The 17,403-nt window shown below is 37.4% G+C and overlaps 1 protein-coding gene across 1 annotated transcript; it reads left to right on the forward strand.

The window, feature by feature from the left end:
• The first annotated feature begins 231 nt into the window (after nucleotides 1–231).
• Nucleotides 232–16,985, forward strand: LOC117397753 (myeloperoxidase). Its single transcript, XM_059013574.1, has 13 exons — nucleotides 232–295; nucleotides 449–542; nucleotides 1,367–1,542; nucleotides 4,347–4,479; nucleotides 5,138–5,267; nucleotides 5,361–5,567; nucleotides 6,041–6,398; nucleotides 7,515–7,675; nucleotides 8,490–8,748; nucleotides 9,098–9,268; nucleotides 9,577–9,814; nucleotides 11,324–11,529; nucleotides 13,493–16,985. Exons 1-13 carry the CDS (start codon nucleotides 232–234, stop codon nucleotides 13,849–13,851), a joined length of 2,556 nt encoding a protein of 851 aa, XP_058869557.1. The 3' UTR covers nucleotides 13,852–16,985.
• The last annotated feature ends 418 nt before the right edge of the window (nucleotides 16,986–17,403 follow it).

The following is a 17,403-nucleotide window of genomic DNA, read 5'->3' on the forward strand; positions in this document are numbered from 1 at the left end:
ATAATGAAAGGACACAGTGGGCAGTGAGTAGGGACATATTTAGGAGAAAGGGTAGGAGGCACGTTTTCACACAGATGGTTTCTGGAATGGATTACCACGTTGCTGCTGCTTCTTCAGGGTTTCCTTCTCAAGACTGAGTTATGAGCTTCGACAGACAGGATGCATTGAAACCTTTTGATATTCATTTTACATTATGTTTGGTTCATTTTATTGTATTTATTTTTTTTAGAAATGAAGACCCTGGCGTTAGTGCTTGCTGCTGTGTTGTTCGTAACGCTGGAGAATGTTGTTGGGGGTAAGCAGAACAATTTTAACAGAAGTTTTTTGGGTTTTTTTTTACACTTTTTCTTTTTTTTTTATAATGTGCCTTTTAATACGATAAAGTTTAATTTGCTCAACTGCAGTCCCAATTCTTTCTTGCTAAGTGAATCGACTGTTTGTGGTACAGTTTCAGATGAAACCTTGGGACGACCATTCATCAGCAGTGCTTTAGCAGAAGCAAAGAGTAGGGTGGACCAAGCATACAAGTACACCAGAGATCTGTAAGTACCTCATTAACACAAGGTAACAAAACATATTTTGGGAATTACACACACATAATTAAGAAACACAAAATGAGCATCTGCAACAGTAGTGGTGAGGGTATGAAATGGGCTACCTAGGCATGCTGTCCTTTAAGACCCAACTTGACAAAATTAATATCAATCAGCTACTAGCAACCAAAGAAGCTTAGATTACTTTATGTTGCTGAAAATGCCAGTATTGCACTGTATTATCAAAACCTTATGAGACGTAAGCATCTTACAGGTTTTAAAATGCATGTAGTTTGTAAATAAAATGGTACAAACAATTGGACTGGATTTGTTTTTTCACAGCCTGTACCAAAATAGAGTAGAAGGAAATGTTTTGTCTATTTGTTTTATTGTTCGTGTAATTTACTGTTTACATTTTCTGGTTTAGTATATCCTACCCAAAATATCCAGCACCTGTTCTTTCACTAGCTCCATAATACTAGAGCTGTGTGTCGGCTCTGGGACTCTAAAATATAAATCTTACAGTTTGTGTATTTTGTATCAATGTATTATTTTCTAGAAAAAAATATATATATATGTATATATATATATATATAAACCAAAAATGCCAACATAACCATCCAATACAATAACACTTTACACTAGTCCTGTATGTTCTTCTATTGACTGATACAATAACACTTTACACTAGTCCTGTATGTTCTTTACATTAGTCCTGTATGTTCTTCCATTGACTAACAGTGAGTCTGATGCACTAACACTTTACATTATTAGTCCTGTATGTTCTTCTATTGACTAACACTGAGGTTTGCGTTTTCTTCTCTTTTCATCAGTTCTAAAACTAAGTATAAAAGGAGATCCCTCAGCCCATCAGATCTGCTGTCCTTCTTTAAGCAGCCTGCAGCAGATACCAGGTCTGCAGTCCGAGCTGCAGAATACATGGAGATCACCCTGAGCCTCATCACACAGAGAGTGCACAGGATACACAGACGCTCTCTGAATGCAACAGGTACCTTCACACATTCATACACGCGCTTTGTACAGTGTGCTTTCTGTAACATGTGTGAAAGGAATGCTTGTGAAAGGGGAGGACCCATAGCACTAACGATGGACTTTTAACTCAGAGTGTTTTTTTTTTATCTGTCCCCATATGAGGTTGCCTTGCATGAAAGGGTTAACACAGTATCTCTAAAGTGACTTAAATGCAGTTAAATGACGGGATTGTGTAAATGTTTACATTCATTTTAAAGTGTTACAGAACACACTGCAGTGTTCACAAGCAAGATATTACCATATCACAGCATTTTTATTCAACATATATCCGATAGTTTTATAAATTTTTTTTTTATATATAAATTTAGTCATCGCCAATGGTTTTTACCCTGGTTTTCTACACAATTTGGAATGCCCAATTATTATTTTTATCCCGGTTCGCCGCTGCAACACCCTGGTGACTCGGGAAACAGAGGCTGAAACACGTGCCCTCCGAAATGTGTTCCTATCAATCCGTCATTTTTCACACTGCGGATCCACAGCGAAGCCACCAGACCTATAGTGCTGGAAGACAACACAGATCTGAATGGCTCCACTGCAGACCCGCAAGCGCCCTATCAGCCACAGGGGTCACTGGTGCGTGGCGAACCGTGGATTGCCCTGCCGACGTAAGCCCTCCCTACCCAGGCGGCGCTCTGCCAATTGTGTGCCACCCCCTAAGAATCGATAGGGATCAATATTAGGTCCTCTGCTATTCCTAATCTACATTAATTATTTAGATTCTGGTATAGTAAGCAAACTTGTTAAATTTATCAATTTGCAGAATTGCCAGATCTCGGTTCTAATATCTACTAACTAGATAAAATCTACAAACTTGTTAAATTTGCAGACAACACAAAAATAGGAGGAGTGGCAAACACTGTTGCAGCAGCAAAGGTCATTCAAGAAACAAGGACCAGTGGTCACAAATGGAGATTAGATAAAGGGGCATTCAGAACAGAAAATAGGAGGCACTTTTTTACACAGAGAATTGTGAGGGTCTGAAACAAACCCCCCAGTAATGTTGTTGAAGCTGTCACCCTGGGATCCTTCAATAAGCTGCTTGATGAGATTCTGGGATCAATAAGCTACTAACAACCAAACGAGCAAGATGGGCTGAATTGCCTCCTCCCGTTTGTAAACTTTCTTATGTTCTTATGTTCTTATGATAGTTTTGAGATGTGCTTTATTCACACACACACACAAAAAACTAGCGCATTACTTGTTTTTCAACTTTTACTCAGGAAAGTTCACCAGAAGGAACACTTTTCTGTAACAATTTAAGGTTACTGAAGCAGACCAGTTTATCGTCCTCTGAAAAGGGTTCTTTGTAAATGTTTTGTTGTCAGTTGACACGGTTACCATTGAGCTCCAGCTAAAGCTAATGCTTTTCAACCAAACAAACAATAGCAAGAGTGTGCAAAGTCATTGAAAAGTAGTTATTAGTTATTTTACAAGCATGCAGGTTATTAAGGTTTGTCTGTATGAACTACTGTACAACATTACACAATAGTACACCAGAGCATAACAAGGAAAAGAAAAAAAAAAAATACAGCCACAAAAAAAAAACTTCCTTGAAAATGGTTATTTTTTTCTAATGCTAAAGATTATTTTTGGTTTACCTAAAACAAGGAAAGGGAGACTGTATTTGAAAACATTGCGGCACAAGAAATAAAAAAAAAGCTTAGTAACTCAAAACATAGCTTACCATTACTAAGATAAATAGCCCTGTCCTCTTACAGGACAATATACTGTCTTTAAAAATCAGTAGTGTAGCTTTTATCTCACAACAAAGAAAGAGAAAATACAGATTTTTTAGCAGCAAGAAACTTAAATATCTTACATTTGTTAACATAGAAGCACTGTCCTCATAGGAGGGACATGATGTACTATTGCTTTTAACAAAATGCTTTGAAAGCATGCAGTAGCAGTCATTCTTTTGTCTAGACAAAGACAGAGTAATAGTAATGCTGTAAGACAGAGGAATAGTAATGCTATATGACAGAGTAATAGAATGCTATAAGACAGAGGAATAGAATGCTATAAGACAGAGGAATAGAATGCTATAAGACAGAGTAATAGTAATGCTGTAAGACAGAGTAATAGTAATGCTATAAGACAGAGTAATAGAATGCTATAAGACAGAGGAATAGAATGCTATAAGACAGAGTAATAGTAATGCTGTAAGACAGAGTAATAGTAATGCTATAAGACAGAGTAATAGAATGCTATAACCCACAGTCCCTGAAAAAACACAAAACCACCTTTAAAAAAAATCTATGCTATTTTTTTTTTTTTGATAAATGAAAACAAACTTAGTTTCACGGACATGTGCACACAGAGATAACAAATAACTTTGAACAAAGGTTAAAATTAACCTAATGTGAACTAAAACATCTTTTGAAATAATGTGTGCTTTTGGAAAGTATATCCTTAGGAAGTCCTTTCTTCAAAGTGGATGTATGTAGGAATTCATTGACAGCAGCACTCCTCTGAAAGAGTAATGGAGGATGTGTCGTTCAAACACTCCTGTGCTGATGGTCTCTCCTGCCCACGCCTCATCCCTCCATCCATCTCTAGACGAGCTTGGCAGTCTTCACTGCCCTATCTGTATTCCCAGAATAATGAGTAATAGCAAAATTACTTGTGTATTACTCATATTCGGTTGTACTCATTGCTTGGCATGGCCCTGATGTTTACAGTATTAATATTTCTTATAAAACAGTTTCCTAAATAAGTCAGATCTAGGGCATGACAACAATCTGTTTTTTTGCCTTTAAGATATTTTAACTCCAGAAGACTTGTCAGTGATTGCTCGGCTCACAGGCTGTGAAGCCCGGATCACAGTGCCTTCCTGTAACACTAATGCCCTTGTAGACAAATACAGGACCATCACCAGTGTGTGCAACAACAAGTAAGTCGAATTCTTTTAATGATCCCGATATCGAGAGATCACAGTGGTGGAAACAGTTGTTTGTACATCAGGGACAAAGTTACTGACAGACTAATAAAAAAGATATTAACAATTCAGTCTATCCATTACTAAGTAATTCCTTTTAGATACATGTTGTACTCATTTATTTGGTGTATTAACTTCTATAGTAATGCCATGGATCTTAATCTTCCTTGTAGCTATAGTAATCTTAGTGGCAATCTATACAAAAATCCATAGGATTTCATTAACATTTCCTTCAATTTGCAGCACTCACTGTGTTTATTAATTTGTACATTAGTACTATGGATGTAAATAAAAGCATGCATATTACATTTATATGTTTTGTATGATCACTTAAAAGATCTGGGTGGCTGAAGAGGTCAGAATAAGATGGTCAAAATGGTATTTTGATACTGTATCATAGTGTACCCAATCCTTTATATAGCATTCTGCAGGTACACTCATCCTAAGGAACTTTACATAATTCAACAAAATGAATGAGCTCTAAAATGCTCTCTTAAGAAATATGTTATAAACCTAGTCATTTGACTTAGTCTTCTGAATTGAACTCTGAAGTGAATTACAAAATGAGGGAGCTTGTTAGTGAAATGTGCCCCCTTGTTTTTGGAAATGGTAGGAGAAACCCTCGGCTAGGAGCATCAAACACCCCGCTCAGCCGCTGGCTGCCTTCGCAGTATGAAGATGGAATTCATCTCCCCAAAGGCTGGGATCCCAACAGACTGTATTCAGGATTCCACCTCCCTCTGGTAACACTATGATATTATATAACAAAAAATACAACAATTCAAACCATTTCTTCTGTGATGAACATAAATACCAATAACTGTTGTTCATTTTAGGCCAGGGCGGTGTCCAACCATATTCTTCAGACCCCAAATGACAACCTGACCCAAGATAATGATTTTGCCTACATGCTGGTGCTGTTCGGCCAATGGACAGATCATGATCTTGGCATCACTCCTACGTCTCCGAGTGTGCGATCGTTCAATAAAGGCATTCACTGTGACGAAAGCTGTGACCAAGCATCTCCATGCTTCCCGATTAAGGTAGAAGCTTTTTCTGTGACGGACCCACTCTCAACACTAAATCCTACACTCATGGCTGCCTCTGCAGAGATGATGCTCTCTCAAGTGGCATAATTATGCGTCTCACAATCAGATTGCCCACTGAGAAGTCACAGGAGCTTCCACTTTCATTTAAGTATAAACAGTCTATGTCAACTCTACCATCCAATGTAAATGTACTTTACTTAATTATGTTAAAAGAGCACTTACCAAGTTTAAAAAAGAAAAAAAATTCTGTCTGTCTAGTTATTAAAGCTATGTGATTGATCTACAAAACGAAAGTTTACATCACTCAAGTATTCAATACACATACCAGTGTTCATAAATACAGGCCCATGTGGTGTACAGGTGATGTGTAAATGCTTCTTCCGGGGCAATTTTTACAGATGAATGAACGATCTGCATCTGCACCAGCAATGCTGCAAAATGAAATACTTTCCCTGTTTTATCACCAGATTCCTCCCAACGACACCAGAATTCACGACACTGACAGCTGCATCCCTTTCTTTCGGTCGGCTCCAGCCTGTGGCACTGGAACCACAGGGTACATGTTTGGAAATGCCAACACCCGTGAGCAGATAAACGCCCTCACCTCGTTTGTTGACGCCAGCATGGTTTATGGTTCAGAGGAGCCTTTATCAAGAAAACTGAGGAACCTAAAAAGCGATCTTGGTCTGATGGCTGTCAATGATGAATTCAGAGACGATGGACTGGAGTTCCTACCGTTCAACAAAATGGAGATGAACATGTGCGCTACGAGGAGGAGTGCTACGAGTGACCAGTCTCTGAGCGAAGTTGAATGTTTCCATGCAGGTATTATTCACGCACTTATTAAACGTCTTCTTTTTAAAATGATACCGTATTACAAGAGCAATGCTCACTGAAATTGCCCCTGCAGTCATCTCCTAGACTCCCAGAAACCAGACGAAGAAAAACCTTATTTTTTACCAGTAGGAAACAAGCGTTGACAATTCAATTCTAAAAAGGTTTTGATATCAATCTGATTTAATTATGAAACCAATACTCTGTATCAGTATGAACCATACTTTCATTTTTTTTGTAGTTCTAAAATACCAAACAAATAATTCATTGGGGGGAAAAATAAAGGTAATAATAATAATAATAATAATAATAATAATAATAATAATAATAATAATAATAATAAACTTTATTTTATATAGCGCCTTTAAAAGCAGCATCTCAAAGCGCTTTACAAACAAACAGAACAGAAAATAAAAAGTCATAAAAATGCCTTTCTATAAAAGTAGGTCTTTAAGCTAGATTTAAAAGCATTAAGAGTGGCAGAGTCCCTGATCTCTTTTGAAATGGTGTTCCAAAGTTTTGAGGCATAACAGCAAAAAGCCCTGTCGCTCATAGAATGTAGGTGAACAGAGGGAACACATAACAATCAAAGACCAGTTGAGCGAAGGTTGCATGAAGGGGTGTAGACTCATAAGAGATAAGATAAATACTGTGGGGCCAAACCATGTATCTTTAATTAATGCTGTTTTGTGCACATTTGCACAAAATGTGTTTTTCAAATGACTATATGAGATTTAAAAAAAAATCTTAATCAGTATTGATATTGTGGTATCGACTGGTATTTTACTGATACCAGAACTGAGTCGCCCAACACAAGTAGCAAATGGTAGTACAGCATGAGAAGAGATTAAACATATAAACAATATATTCTTTTGAAAATCTTCATTCACATGAATTGTTTCTATATTTTTCAATATTAATATTAATTTGGTGGACACATATGTTGTTGGTTTGTAGCAATAGACAGAACATGTGTTGGCTGTGTAGGGATTCTTGTGAGTAACTGCAGACAGCTCCATGTTCTTTGGCTCTCCTAGCAGTGGCACGACAATGGCACTGTACTGCACCTGATCTGGAAGGTTGAATGAACACACTCCTTTCTTGCAGGTGATGCACGAGTCAATGAAAACATTGGGCTGACAGCAATCCATACTTTATTTGTCAGAGAGCATAACCGCCTGGCAAGAGAACTGAAAAAACTGAACCCACACTGGAATGGAGAAATCCTCTTCCAGGAGGCCCGGAAAATCATGGGGGCGTATCACCAGGTACTGCAGACAACTGGGCCCTGTGGTTGTGATTTAAGGGGCTAATTTAATCAGACTCCATGTTTACATTTAACTCTCTGATAGGTTTAAATATGTTATCTTCATGCTGTACAATACAATACAATACAATACAATACAATACAGTTTGCTTTTATATAGCGTTCTTCATGCAGAGCATTCCAGGGCGCTTTACAATAGAAATGTGCTTGTCCAATTTCCATCCTCGAGGGCCATTCTACTCCAGGTTTAATAAGTAAAATGAAATAATTAACTAATTTAGAGCCTGGATTGAGGTTTATTTTGTTAAGTTAATTTTGAACATAGCTGGCCTGGAATGACCAACGTTTTACAGTGTTTACAATGTGGGCCAATGACCATTTACTGTGTATCCTTCTAAAATTATATTAAAAAAATCATGTTAAAAAAAAAAAGTGGACAGATTGTAATGTATGATCCGAGTACTTGGCATGTAACGGTAACGGAGTTAAAGAAAATCACTGGTATGAATTATTTCCAAACCAAGCACTGATTTATTATATTTTAAACATTGAGTTGCTTTAAATTCAAATCCAAAGAGGCTCATATTTTTTATTGGTAACTAAACAAAATATGTCATATTCCAAAAACTCTGAGGTGTGGTTTTCCAGTCCAGTTTCCCACTGACGAATACAGGCAGGTACTCGTTTAAAACAAAGAAAAAAATGCATCTGTTTTTAATTGGAGATCTGGCTGATTGGTACCATGCATTGTTTGCTCTGTTTCAGAAATGCACCCATGATTTGATATTAAAAGCAGTTTTTCACGCTTTGTCTAGATTTTGATCTACAGAGAGTACCTGCCTCGGATCGTCGGAAGAGAGGCTGTTGACACGTATCTCAAGACATACAGTGGTTACGATGAGTCTGTGGACCCTGGAGTTGCCAATGTATTTTCTACAGCTGCTTTCCGGTTTGCACATCTTACCATCCAGCCGTTCATGTTCCGCCTGAACGAGACCTATCAGGAGCATCCTGAGTATCCCAGCGTACTCCTTCATAAAGCCTTCTTCACCCCTTGGAGGCTTGTCTTTGAAGGTAAGACTAGAAACACGTTTTCTGGTTCTGTCAATGGAACCGCTTTGCTGCTACTGAATTTAAACAATAGTTTCTGATGTGATGACAGTGTTTTTTGTGGATTATTGGGGTGTAAAAACACATTAATCGGGGTCTTCACTACAAATATATAGTCCATAAGTGCAATGTAATAACATTTTAGTTTTAAAGTATTGAAAGTGGTTGTAGCTAAAAAAAAAAAGATGTAATAAATGTTTTGTTCCTTGCACTTTCATTCACTGTACAGGTCTGGAATGTGCAGTTTGTTCTGCTCCACTGCTGCCCTTCTAACAGGTCAGTTTGCTGACATATTGTTTTCTCTTTCTTTCAGGTGGAGTTGATCCGATCCTTCGGGGTTTGATTGGAAAGCCTGCCAAGTTGAATACGCAAGATAAGATGATGCACGAGGAGCTGCGTGAACGGCTGTTCAAGCTAACCAGCCACCTTGCACTGGACCTGGGCTCTCTAAATATTCAGCGCAGCCGAGACCATGGGCTACCAGGTAAAGACATTATAATGAACCAGTACGGCAGGTGCAATTAGGAGAACCTATAATACCCTTAGCTGTTTCTTAATCGCTTGTAACAATACCAAAGTAACATTATTAGAATTGATCGTAATGTGATTATTGATATTGTCATACATTAATACTTATCTACTAGTTACTGTTTGTGAATATCAACCTGTACACTTGTTTTGAATGATAGTACACCTACAATGTAATTAAATTTGACAAGGTAAAAAGAATGATCTGGCCACATCAGCTTTCCATGGCATGATATAAACCCTTTTTTCTCGTGTTTTGTCTAGGGTACAATGACTGGAGGCGTTTCTGTGGTCTTTTTGAGCCCAAGACTGTTAATGAGCTGGCTGAAGTCCTCAGTAACAGAAACCTGTCCGTGAAGCTGCTCGGACTGTATGGGTCTCCTGACAACATTGACATCTGGATGGGCGGGATCTCCGAACCCTTTGCCAGCAACGCTAGAGTAGGGCCACTATTCGCCTGTCTGATAGCAACACAGTTTCAAAAGATAAGAAATGGAGACAGGTAAGAGGACGTTTTTGTAAGGGGCTGTATTATTTGTACAATATATCCATCTGCAATCACAAATACAATTATTTAAATGTGTACTTGCTGGTCATTACTGTGTTGTTTCAGTGATCAAACCAGCATGTTTTATCTAATTAATTAATTCTTTTTTTCGGTGCTGAGATCTGTATTAGATAGGCAAAGGTTTTATATACACAAACATGTAAGGAACAAATGCCAAATGGATGGTACTGAATTAGAACAGGCCCACAACCAAAAGTGTTAGCATTCAGGCAATGTGGGGAGGCATTTGAAAAGGCTCACAGAATGCCTGACTATGTACAGATGTAGATGGTTGTGTAACTCCCTGGTGAGACCACACATACAGAATACTGTGCTCAGTTTAGGTATCCATAATACTAAAAATGAGATTATGGCAAGATTTCAGAAAAGGCGCTCCACGTGTGCCCTATAGCCTGGTGGTCACCGGTTCAAGTCTAGGCTATTCCACTGCCGACCGTGGACGAGAGCTCCCAAGGGGCGGGGCACAATTGGCCGAGCGTCGCCCGGGTGGGGAGGGCTTAGGTCGGACAGGGTGTCCTCGGCTCACTGCGCACCAGCGACCCCTGTAGACTGGTCAGGCACCTGCGAGCTTGCCTGTGAGCTGTGTTGTCCTCTGATGATGTAGCTCTGGGAGGACAGCATGTGTTCGTCTTCACCGCTCCCGAGTCAGCGCGGGGGTGGTAGCGGTGAGCTGAGCCTAAAATAATTGGCTATTTCAAATTGGGAGAAAAACAGGGTAAAAATCAATTGGCAACAACTAAATTAAAAACAAAACAAAAAAGAAAATAGCCTTAGACAAATCCCCTGGGTTCAGGGTACTGAATACATTCAGCCTGGAAGTGTTACAGGATGCTTGGGAGAGCTTTAAGCCCCCACAAAAGGGATGAATAAAGTCAACTCCAATCAGTAACACAAACATAGACCAGAATCAGGACCTGAGGACACATTGGGAGATTGAGTGAGGATTCAGGAATAGGAGTACTGCACACAAAGTGGGGAATGGGATTATTATTATTATTATTATTATTATTATTATTATTATTATTATTATTATTATTATTATTATTATTATTATTGTTTATTTCTTAGCAGACGCCCTTATCCAGAGTGACTTACAATTGTTACAAAATATCACAGTACAAAGTATCGCATTATAAAATATCACATGTTTGTTTTATTGCTGTGGTAGTGGGATCATTTCTTATTTTCTTATTTTATCAGTTGGAATGAACAAGAAGTGGCTTTTCACATGACAGTTAACTATAGTAGGTGTGTACCTGTAAGGTGCTGTAAGTATCTACATACAGATAATAACAAAGGGGATTCCAAGAATTAAACAAATCTCTGGGATCTTGTCTACAGCAGCTATGTTGATTCGACTGCAGTCCCTGTACGACTGTAGTGTCCAGTCTTTAATATACTATACATGGAAATATGTAAATAACTGTGTGATTTCTTTTCAAGATTCTGGTGGGAAAAGAGTGGCACCTTCACTGAAAGCCAGCGAAACTCCCTAAGAACAGTGAGCCTCTCTCGGATTATCTGTGACAACACCAAGATTCAAGAAGTTCCTGAAAATGTATTCCAATACAGACCGTACAGTCAAAGCTATTCCAGATGCTCACAGATTCCCAGTTTTGACCTAAGCCCCTGGCAGGAAAATACATCAGGTAAGTTTAGAGTTTTCAACTGGTAAAAAAAAAAAGAAAAACATTTCAGAACAATATATATGTTACTGCAGTGTTGGAAGCAGTGTCTTAATACATCAGTGTCCCATAAATATGAAGAATATTTTACTAAAATATATTCTCCGAGCTCTGAGTGTCAGTCTACCACATGGACATAGTTTAGTCTTTCTGCAAAGATAGCTGTTCACATTTCCACCCCCTGCCACCCTGTTAGTCTATATATTAGTCTGCTTGCTCTTACTACTTACCAGTAATATATGAACCAATATCTTACCAACTGTGTGTAATATTATTTTATTTAAAATTTCAGCCACAAGGAATAACCCTGTTGTTTTCAATGAGTCCCAGGGACAACAGGTCAGGTTACAGTCTCAAACAAATCATCAATCAGTCAAACAAATCAAAATAATCAATAACATTAGAGATACAACAATGAATCCTTGCATTGATTATTGATCATCCATCCTTAAGTTTCCTGAGCTTCAATTACATATTGGTGAATCAATGCATCAAATTAGAGTGCAGTTTAAAGTCTCCCATTGCCAGTTTGCATTAAAACTTGATTATGTAATTATATTAAAACATTGATTATGTAATTATATGCTTATATTAATGCTTGTACGGTAGGCAGAGGTCTTCAAACTAACAAACAAAAACCCAAGCAAAACATATACAGCACTTGTATATACTTGCACTTCATTTTATATTGCGGTTCAAAAATAAAATATCTTTTAGACATGCTTTTGCTACCATGGTATACGACCAGCAATATTAAAAGCAGCCTAACCTCTACCCCTAAACCTATCCCTACCCATAAACCTGACCTCTACCCCTAAACCTAACCTCTACCCCTAAACCTATCCCTACCCATAAACCTGACCTCTACCCCTAAACTTAATCCCTACCCCTAACCCTAACCCCTACCCCTAAACCTAACCTCTACCCCTAAACCTAACCCCTAACCCTAACTCTGTCAAAATGAACTGTTACTATTATTTTAACAGTTTTTTTGCACCAACTAGCAGCCTTTAGTGGCAACTACATCCAACGTTCTCCGCCTGAACTGAAAGGTAATTCACAGTACTGTAATATGCAGTCATATTTTGGCCTATATTTCATAAATAAATTAATAATTTCTGTATTTTCCTCACTTTATTTTTCTGAAAATGACCCATTAAAGTTTAACAACAACAAATTGGGCAGCAGTGTGGAGTAGTGGTTAGGGCTCTGGACTTTTGAATGGAGGGTCGTAGGTTCAATCCCAGCTGGTAGACACTGCTGCTGTATTAGATTGCTCCAGTAAAAATCCAGCTGTATAAATGGGTAATTGTATGTAAAAAAAATTATGTAATTGTATGTAAATAATGTGATATCTTGTAACAATTGTAAGTCACCCTGGATAAGGGCGTCTGCTAAGAAATAAATAATAATAATGTTCTGTGCGTGAGTTAAGTGTACCATAACCATTAAAGTCTAGAGATATGCTGCAGACACATGCATACTTTTTCAGTTCTTATTTGAATGTAAGTTGTGCCTTTCTGTTTAACTATTAAGCACAACAGTGTATTCAGTTATTGGATCTTCTGATTAAACACCCTAATGTTTATTCTTGATTTTGAATAATAAAATGCTGATGCATCGATTATTCTCAATTAAATGCGTATGTGACAATCGATTAAGAACTTAGGTTGAAAAAAATCACAGGTGTAAGCAAATTATTCCTAATTAAAAAAAATTAAATGAATTGATGAAATCTTATAATATGAATGATTACATATTGTATTCAGCTGTCACAGAGATCGCAGCTCTTGATCATTTGAATTATTGGTGAATTCCAACAGGAGTAAAGTCAAGGCCATCACTGCACTTCCAATAGGCTCACCATATCCAGTATGAGGAGCCATTGTATGCATGAAGATATACTAAGTATACAATGTGTTTTCAGGAACCACAGAGCACCCTGAGCAAACAGGAGGGTCAGCTTCCTCAGCTCCCCAAGGACCAAAAGGTGAGAAAGGAGACAGCGGACCTGCAGGACCTACAGAATCTTCTAGACCTCCAGGACCTTCTGGACCTCCAGAACCTTCTAGACCTCCAGGACCTTCTGGACCTCCAGAACCTTCTAGACCTCCAGGACCTTCTGGACCTCCAGGACCTTCTAGACCTCCAGGACCTTCTGGACCTCCAGGATCTTCTGGACCTCCAGGACCTCCAGAACCTGCTAGACCTCCAGGACCTTCTGGACCTCCAGGACCTCCAGGACCTCCAGGACCTCCTGGATCCAGTTCCGGTTCTGAGCAGTAACCAGCCTTTGCTTTTACTCTTGGCTGTAGCTATCCTGCAGTTGGAAAAGCCATTGCATTTAAAGAAATCATTTATAATGGGCAAAAAAGTTTTAATCCAGACACAGGAGCTGGTGTTTATCAGTTTGACTTGACAACTGCTACTTAATTTTCAGGACAGCTCCTGTTTAAAATCTAAGGGCTCTGTGTATCGTTGATTGTTCTTTTGTATCTTGACTTTTCATAGGTTTTTGTGACTTGGTAGACTAACCCGCAATGTATTAAAGCCATTATCACTACCGTAACTTCATCCCTGCTGCGGTAGTTTAATTACGACTGTTTGTTTCAAACTACTTCCGTATGCAAATGTACAAATCTCATTATAATGGTTCTGTGCTTACCCTTGATGTACTATCGTTCGGGTTTGTGCCGCATGCCTCTCACTGGCATAGATTCAACTAGCGGTTCGTATGTGAAACGTTTAAACGTTTACAGGCTTTTAGTTATTGTACTTTCAAATAAAGCACCTTAAAATATATTAAAAAAATTATTAATACCTAGTCTATATTAAATAACAATGGCAATAAATACATTTTGTTTTGGTTTCTTTTATATTTTAAGGTGCTTTATTTTAAATTTCACATTAATAATGAAGGGAATCACGGAAACAAATCATTGCAGAGGTCTTTAATTAAACACAAACTAAAATCTTTTCTTCTCAGTAATTAATTATGTAGTGCATAGACAACAAAAAATCTATGAAAACTATTTACTGCGTAGCCTACTGTATGCACTGCGATATTTTCTGCGATATTCTTAAATTTAAAGCACTGAAAGGGAAGCATGGTCAGGGTACAGACGAGTACAAACTTGGTAAACTGGAGAATTACCGAGCAAATTTCCCATGGTAAACGATATAGAAACAAGCTTAGTTCTATATGCTTTCGGTTTTTGGGGACCCATTCTTTTAGATCTACGTGTTGGTTTGTTTTCGCTGTGCCAGGGTCTGCGCTACGTTCACCTCACATTCAGTTTATCCTGTTTGTTTTTTTTATTTTCTGCTGCTTTCTTTTTTGTAATCCTCCTAGGTCATGCCATTTTTTTTAAGGTCAGGTGTCTGTCGCTTACAGTGTCCCAGTAAATGTATTTTGTTAGTTATTTCTTTCCATGTTTCTTTTCTTAATGTTTTTTGGCCCTGCGAAGTGTTAAATAATAGTTCTTGATTTGCATTTCACTAACTAACAGGTAAATGTCGTCTTTGTAGAAATTTGTTTTCCTTTTCTTTTTGCCCTGTGCCATGGTTGCAGTCTTCAGAAGCCATAGCTCGATCCTAGTACATTTGCCTACTACTTTCTGTTTACTATACCACTCATTTGTCTTTGCCAGATGGAAGTTATAAATCTTGATTTTGGTGTTGCAAATTTATTTATAATGAGATGCAAATTCTATATAATAAGCAGTAATTGATGCTGTTCGAAAACTTGTGGTGACAATAGTTCTTCACGAAAAAGAGCTGTTAATACATCGCAGGCAAAAATTCTACGAAGGACAGAGGCTACAAATTCACAGTATTTACTAACACGTAAGTAATATTAGTACATAGATCCCTAAGCCATTTTTTAATTAGGTGAAATACAAAGAAAGAAATACAAAATTTTGCTTGTCAATTCAGCAGTAAAACCCGATGCTTCTAACCCAGTCCCTTATTTGCAGCCACACAATAGAAACTTTTGGTGTCTATCCCAAGTAAAGACACATTTTATCACTGGCTCTCTTTTTACAGTTTTTTTTAAACATATTAAATTGGCTTTACATATTTTATATCAAAGACAGTTTACTATAGTATTTATTTTACATAATGCAATATTAGAAATTATACCTGCAACCTGATTCAGCCTAACATCATTATATATTGCAGGAGAATGTGCTATTCTTGCACTATTAAATTAAATTTGCATGATTAGATTACAATATTGAATTGTGAACATTAATAATACTTTTACAAAAGGAGAAATATGGATGGATGGAAAACACATTGATATTGGGATTTATACTGTAAAATCACATACTTAGGATTACATTAGTTATTGTATATTGCACTGACATTTAAATTGCATTATTTGATGGTTGTCTGGGTTTGGAGTTGACAGCTGTATTAATATTGGCAATCTGGTTTACTTGATGCTTCGGCTGTATGCATTTGCATCACAAAAATGTCTTAGTACTTCTTGGTCTTGTAGGGTTCCTGAACATGAAACAGAAATAGGTGGCATTTTACAAAATAAAACTGAAGTGGAGATGAATCTGATGTGAATAACTATAGACCTATTTCCAATGTGCCTGTTCTGGCTACAGTGCTTGAGTCACTACTCAATGTACAGTTAAAGTGCTACTTGAATTCTATTAGCATTCTTAGTGAAATGCAGTCTGGTTTGGGTCTAATCGTGGTACAGTGACAGCAATCCTCAAAGGTATGGGCGATATTACCTTTTCCCTGGATAAGAATGAAGTGTGTGCATCTGTGATCACTGAGCTTTCTACAGCTTTTGACACAGTGGATCATGGGCTTCTGACTCAAAGGCTTGTGGATATAGATGAGAAGGCGGTTGCATGGTTAATTATTTTAGAAATCAAACCCAAAGTATAAAAGCAGATGGATTAATTTCAGAGAGAATTGAATTAGAAAAGGAGTTCCTCAGGGATCTGTACTCAGACCAGTCTTGTTTACACTTTAGATTAACAACCTGGGCATTAGTATTGATCAATACAATGTTAATTACCTCTAGTAGCACTTAGAATCTTAGATCTCAGAATGTTCTACATTTCTCAGTTCTTAAAGTTCATACGGAATTTGGAATATAGGAATTCAGTTTTCTTACTCCGTAACAATTTTGCTTGCTTTCACTTTAAAAACACTGTAATTTGACAGGATGTGTGCATGGAAGCCTTAACTCCGGAAGATTCAAGGAAACTTTTTATATTTGAGGGCTGTCATGTATTCTCGTTTATGATGCTGCTGTCAGTAATCTTCTTAATGATGTGAGATTATAACACTTATTTGTTAAATTGTTTATTAATGCATGTTGAAAATTAAAATCGGCAAAAAATTAAATGAAGGAGCATTTTGAAGCATTTGTTTTTCATTAATAAAGTATATTACCACACTAAATAAAGTGATGTGTCATAATTTAACAGAAACAGTTTCTTAAATTGATTTTATTAATCAGAAATATAGAGCATGCATCTATAAATTCAAACACATTAAAAAATATGAAGGAAAAATTGGATTCACTGCATGAAATGAAAAATTCACAGCATGTGAGCCAAATGTACACTAAATCTGTGGGTTTACATTATTGTTTTTCCCTCGACATGTTTTACATACATTTCTTGGTTTATAAGTAACGGTTTGTTTTCAGATGTAGTTCTTTTACCAGTGTAGTGAATGTTAGTTTCGCTGCTGTATATGGGAGCACAACAGGCACATATATTTTCTAAAAAAAAGCTTTCAGTTGTGATTGTAATATCTAAATTAAACCAATATTGTATACAGTACATCTCAATTTGAATCTAT

This window comes from Acipenser ruthenus, chromosome 46 (assembly GCF_902713425.1).
Source record: "Acipenser ruthenus chromosome 46, fAciRut3.2 maternal haplotype, whole genome shotgun sequence".
Lineage (NCBI taxonomy): Eukaryota > Metazoa > Chordata > Actinopteri > Acipenseriformes > Acipenseridae > Acipenser > Acipenser ruthenus.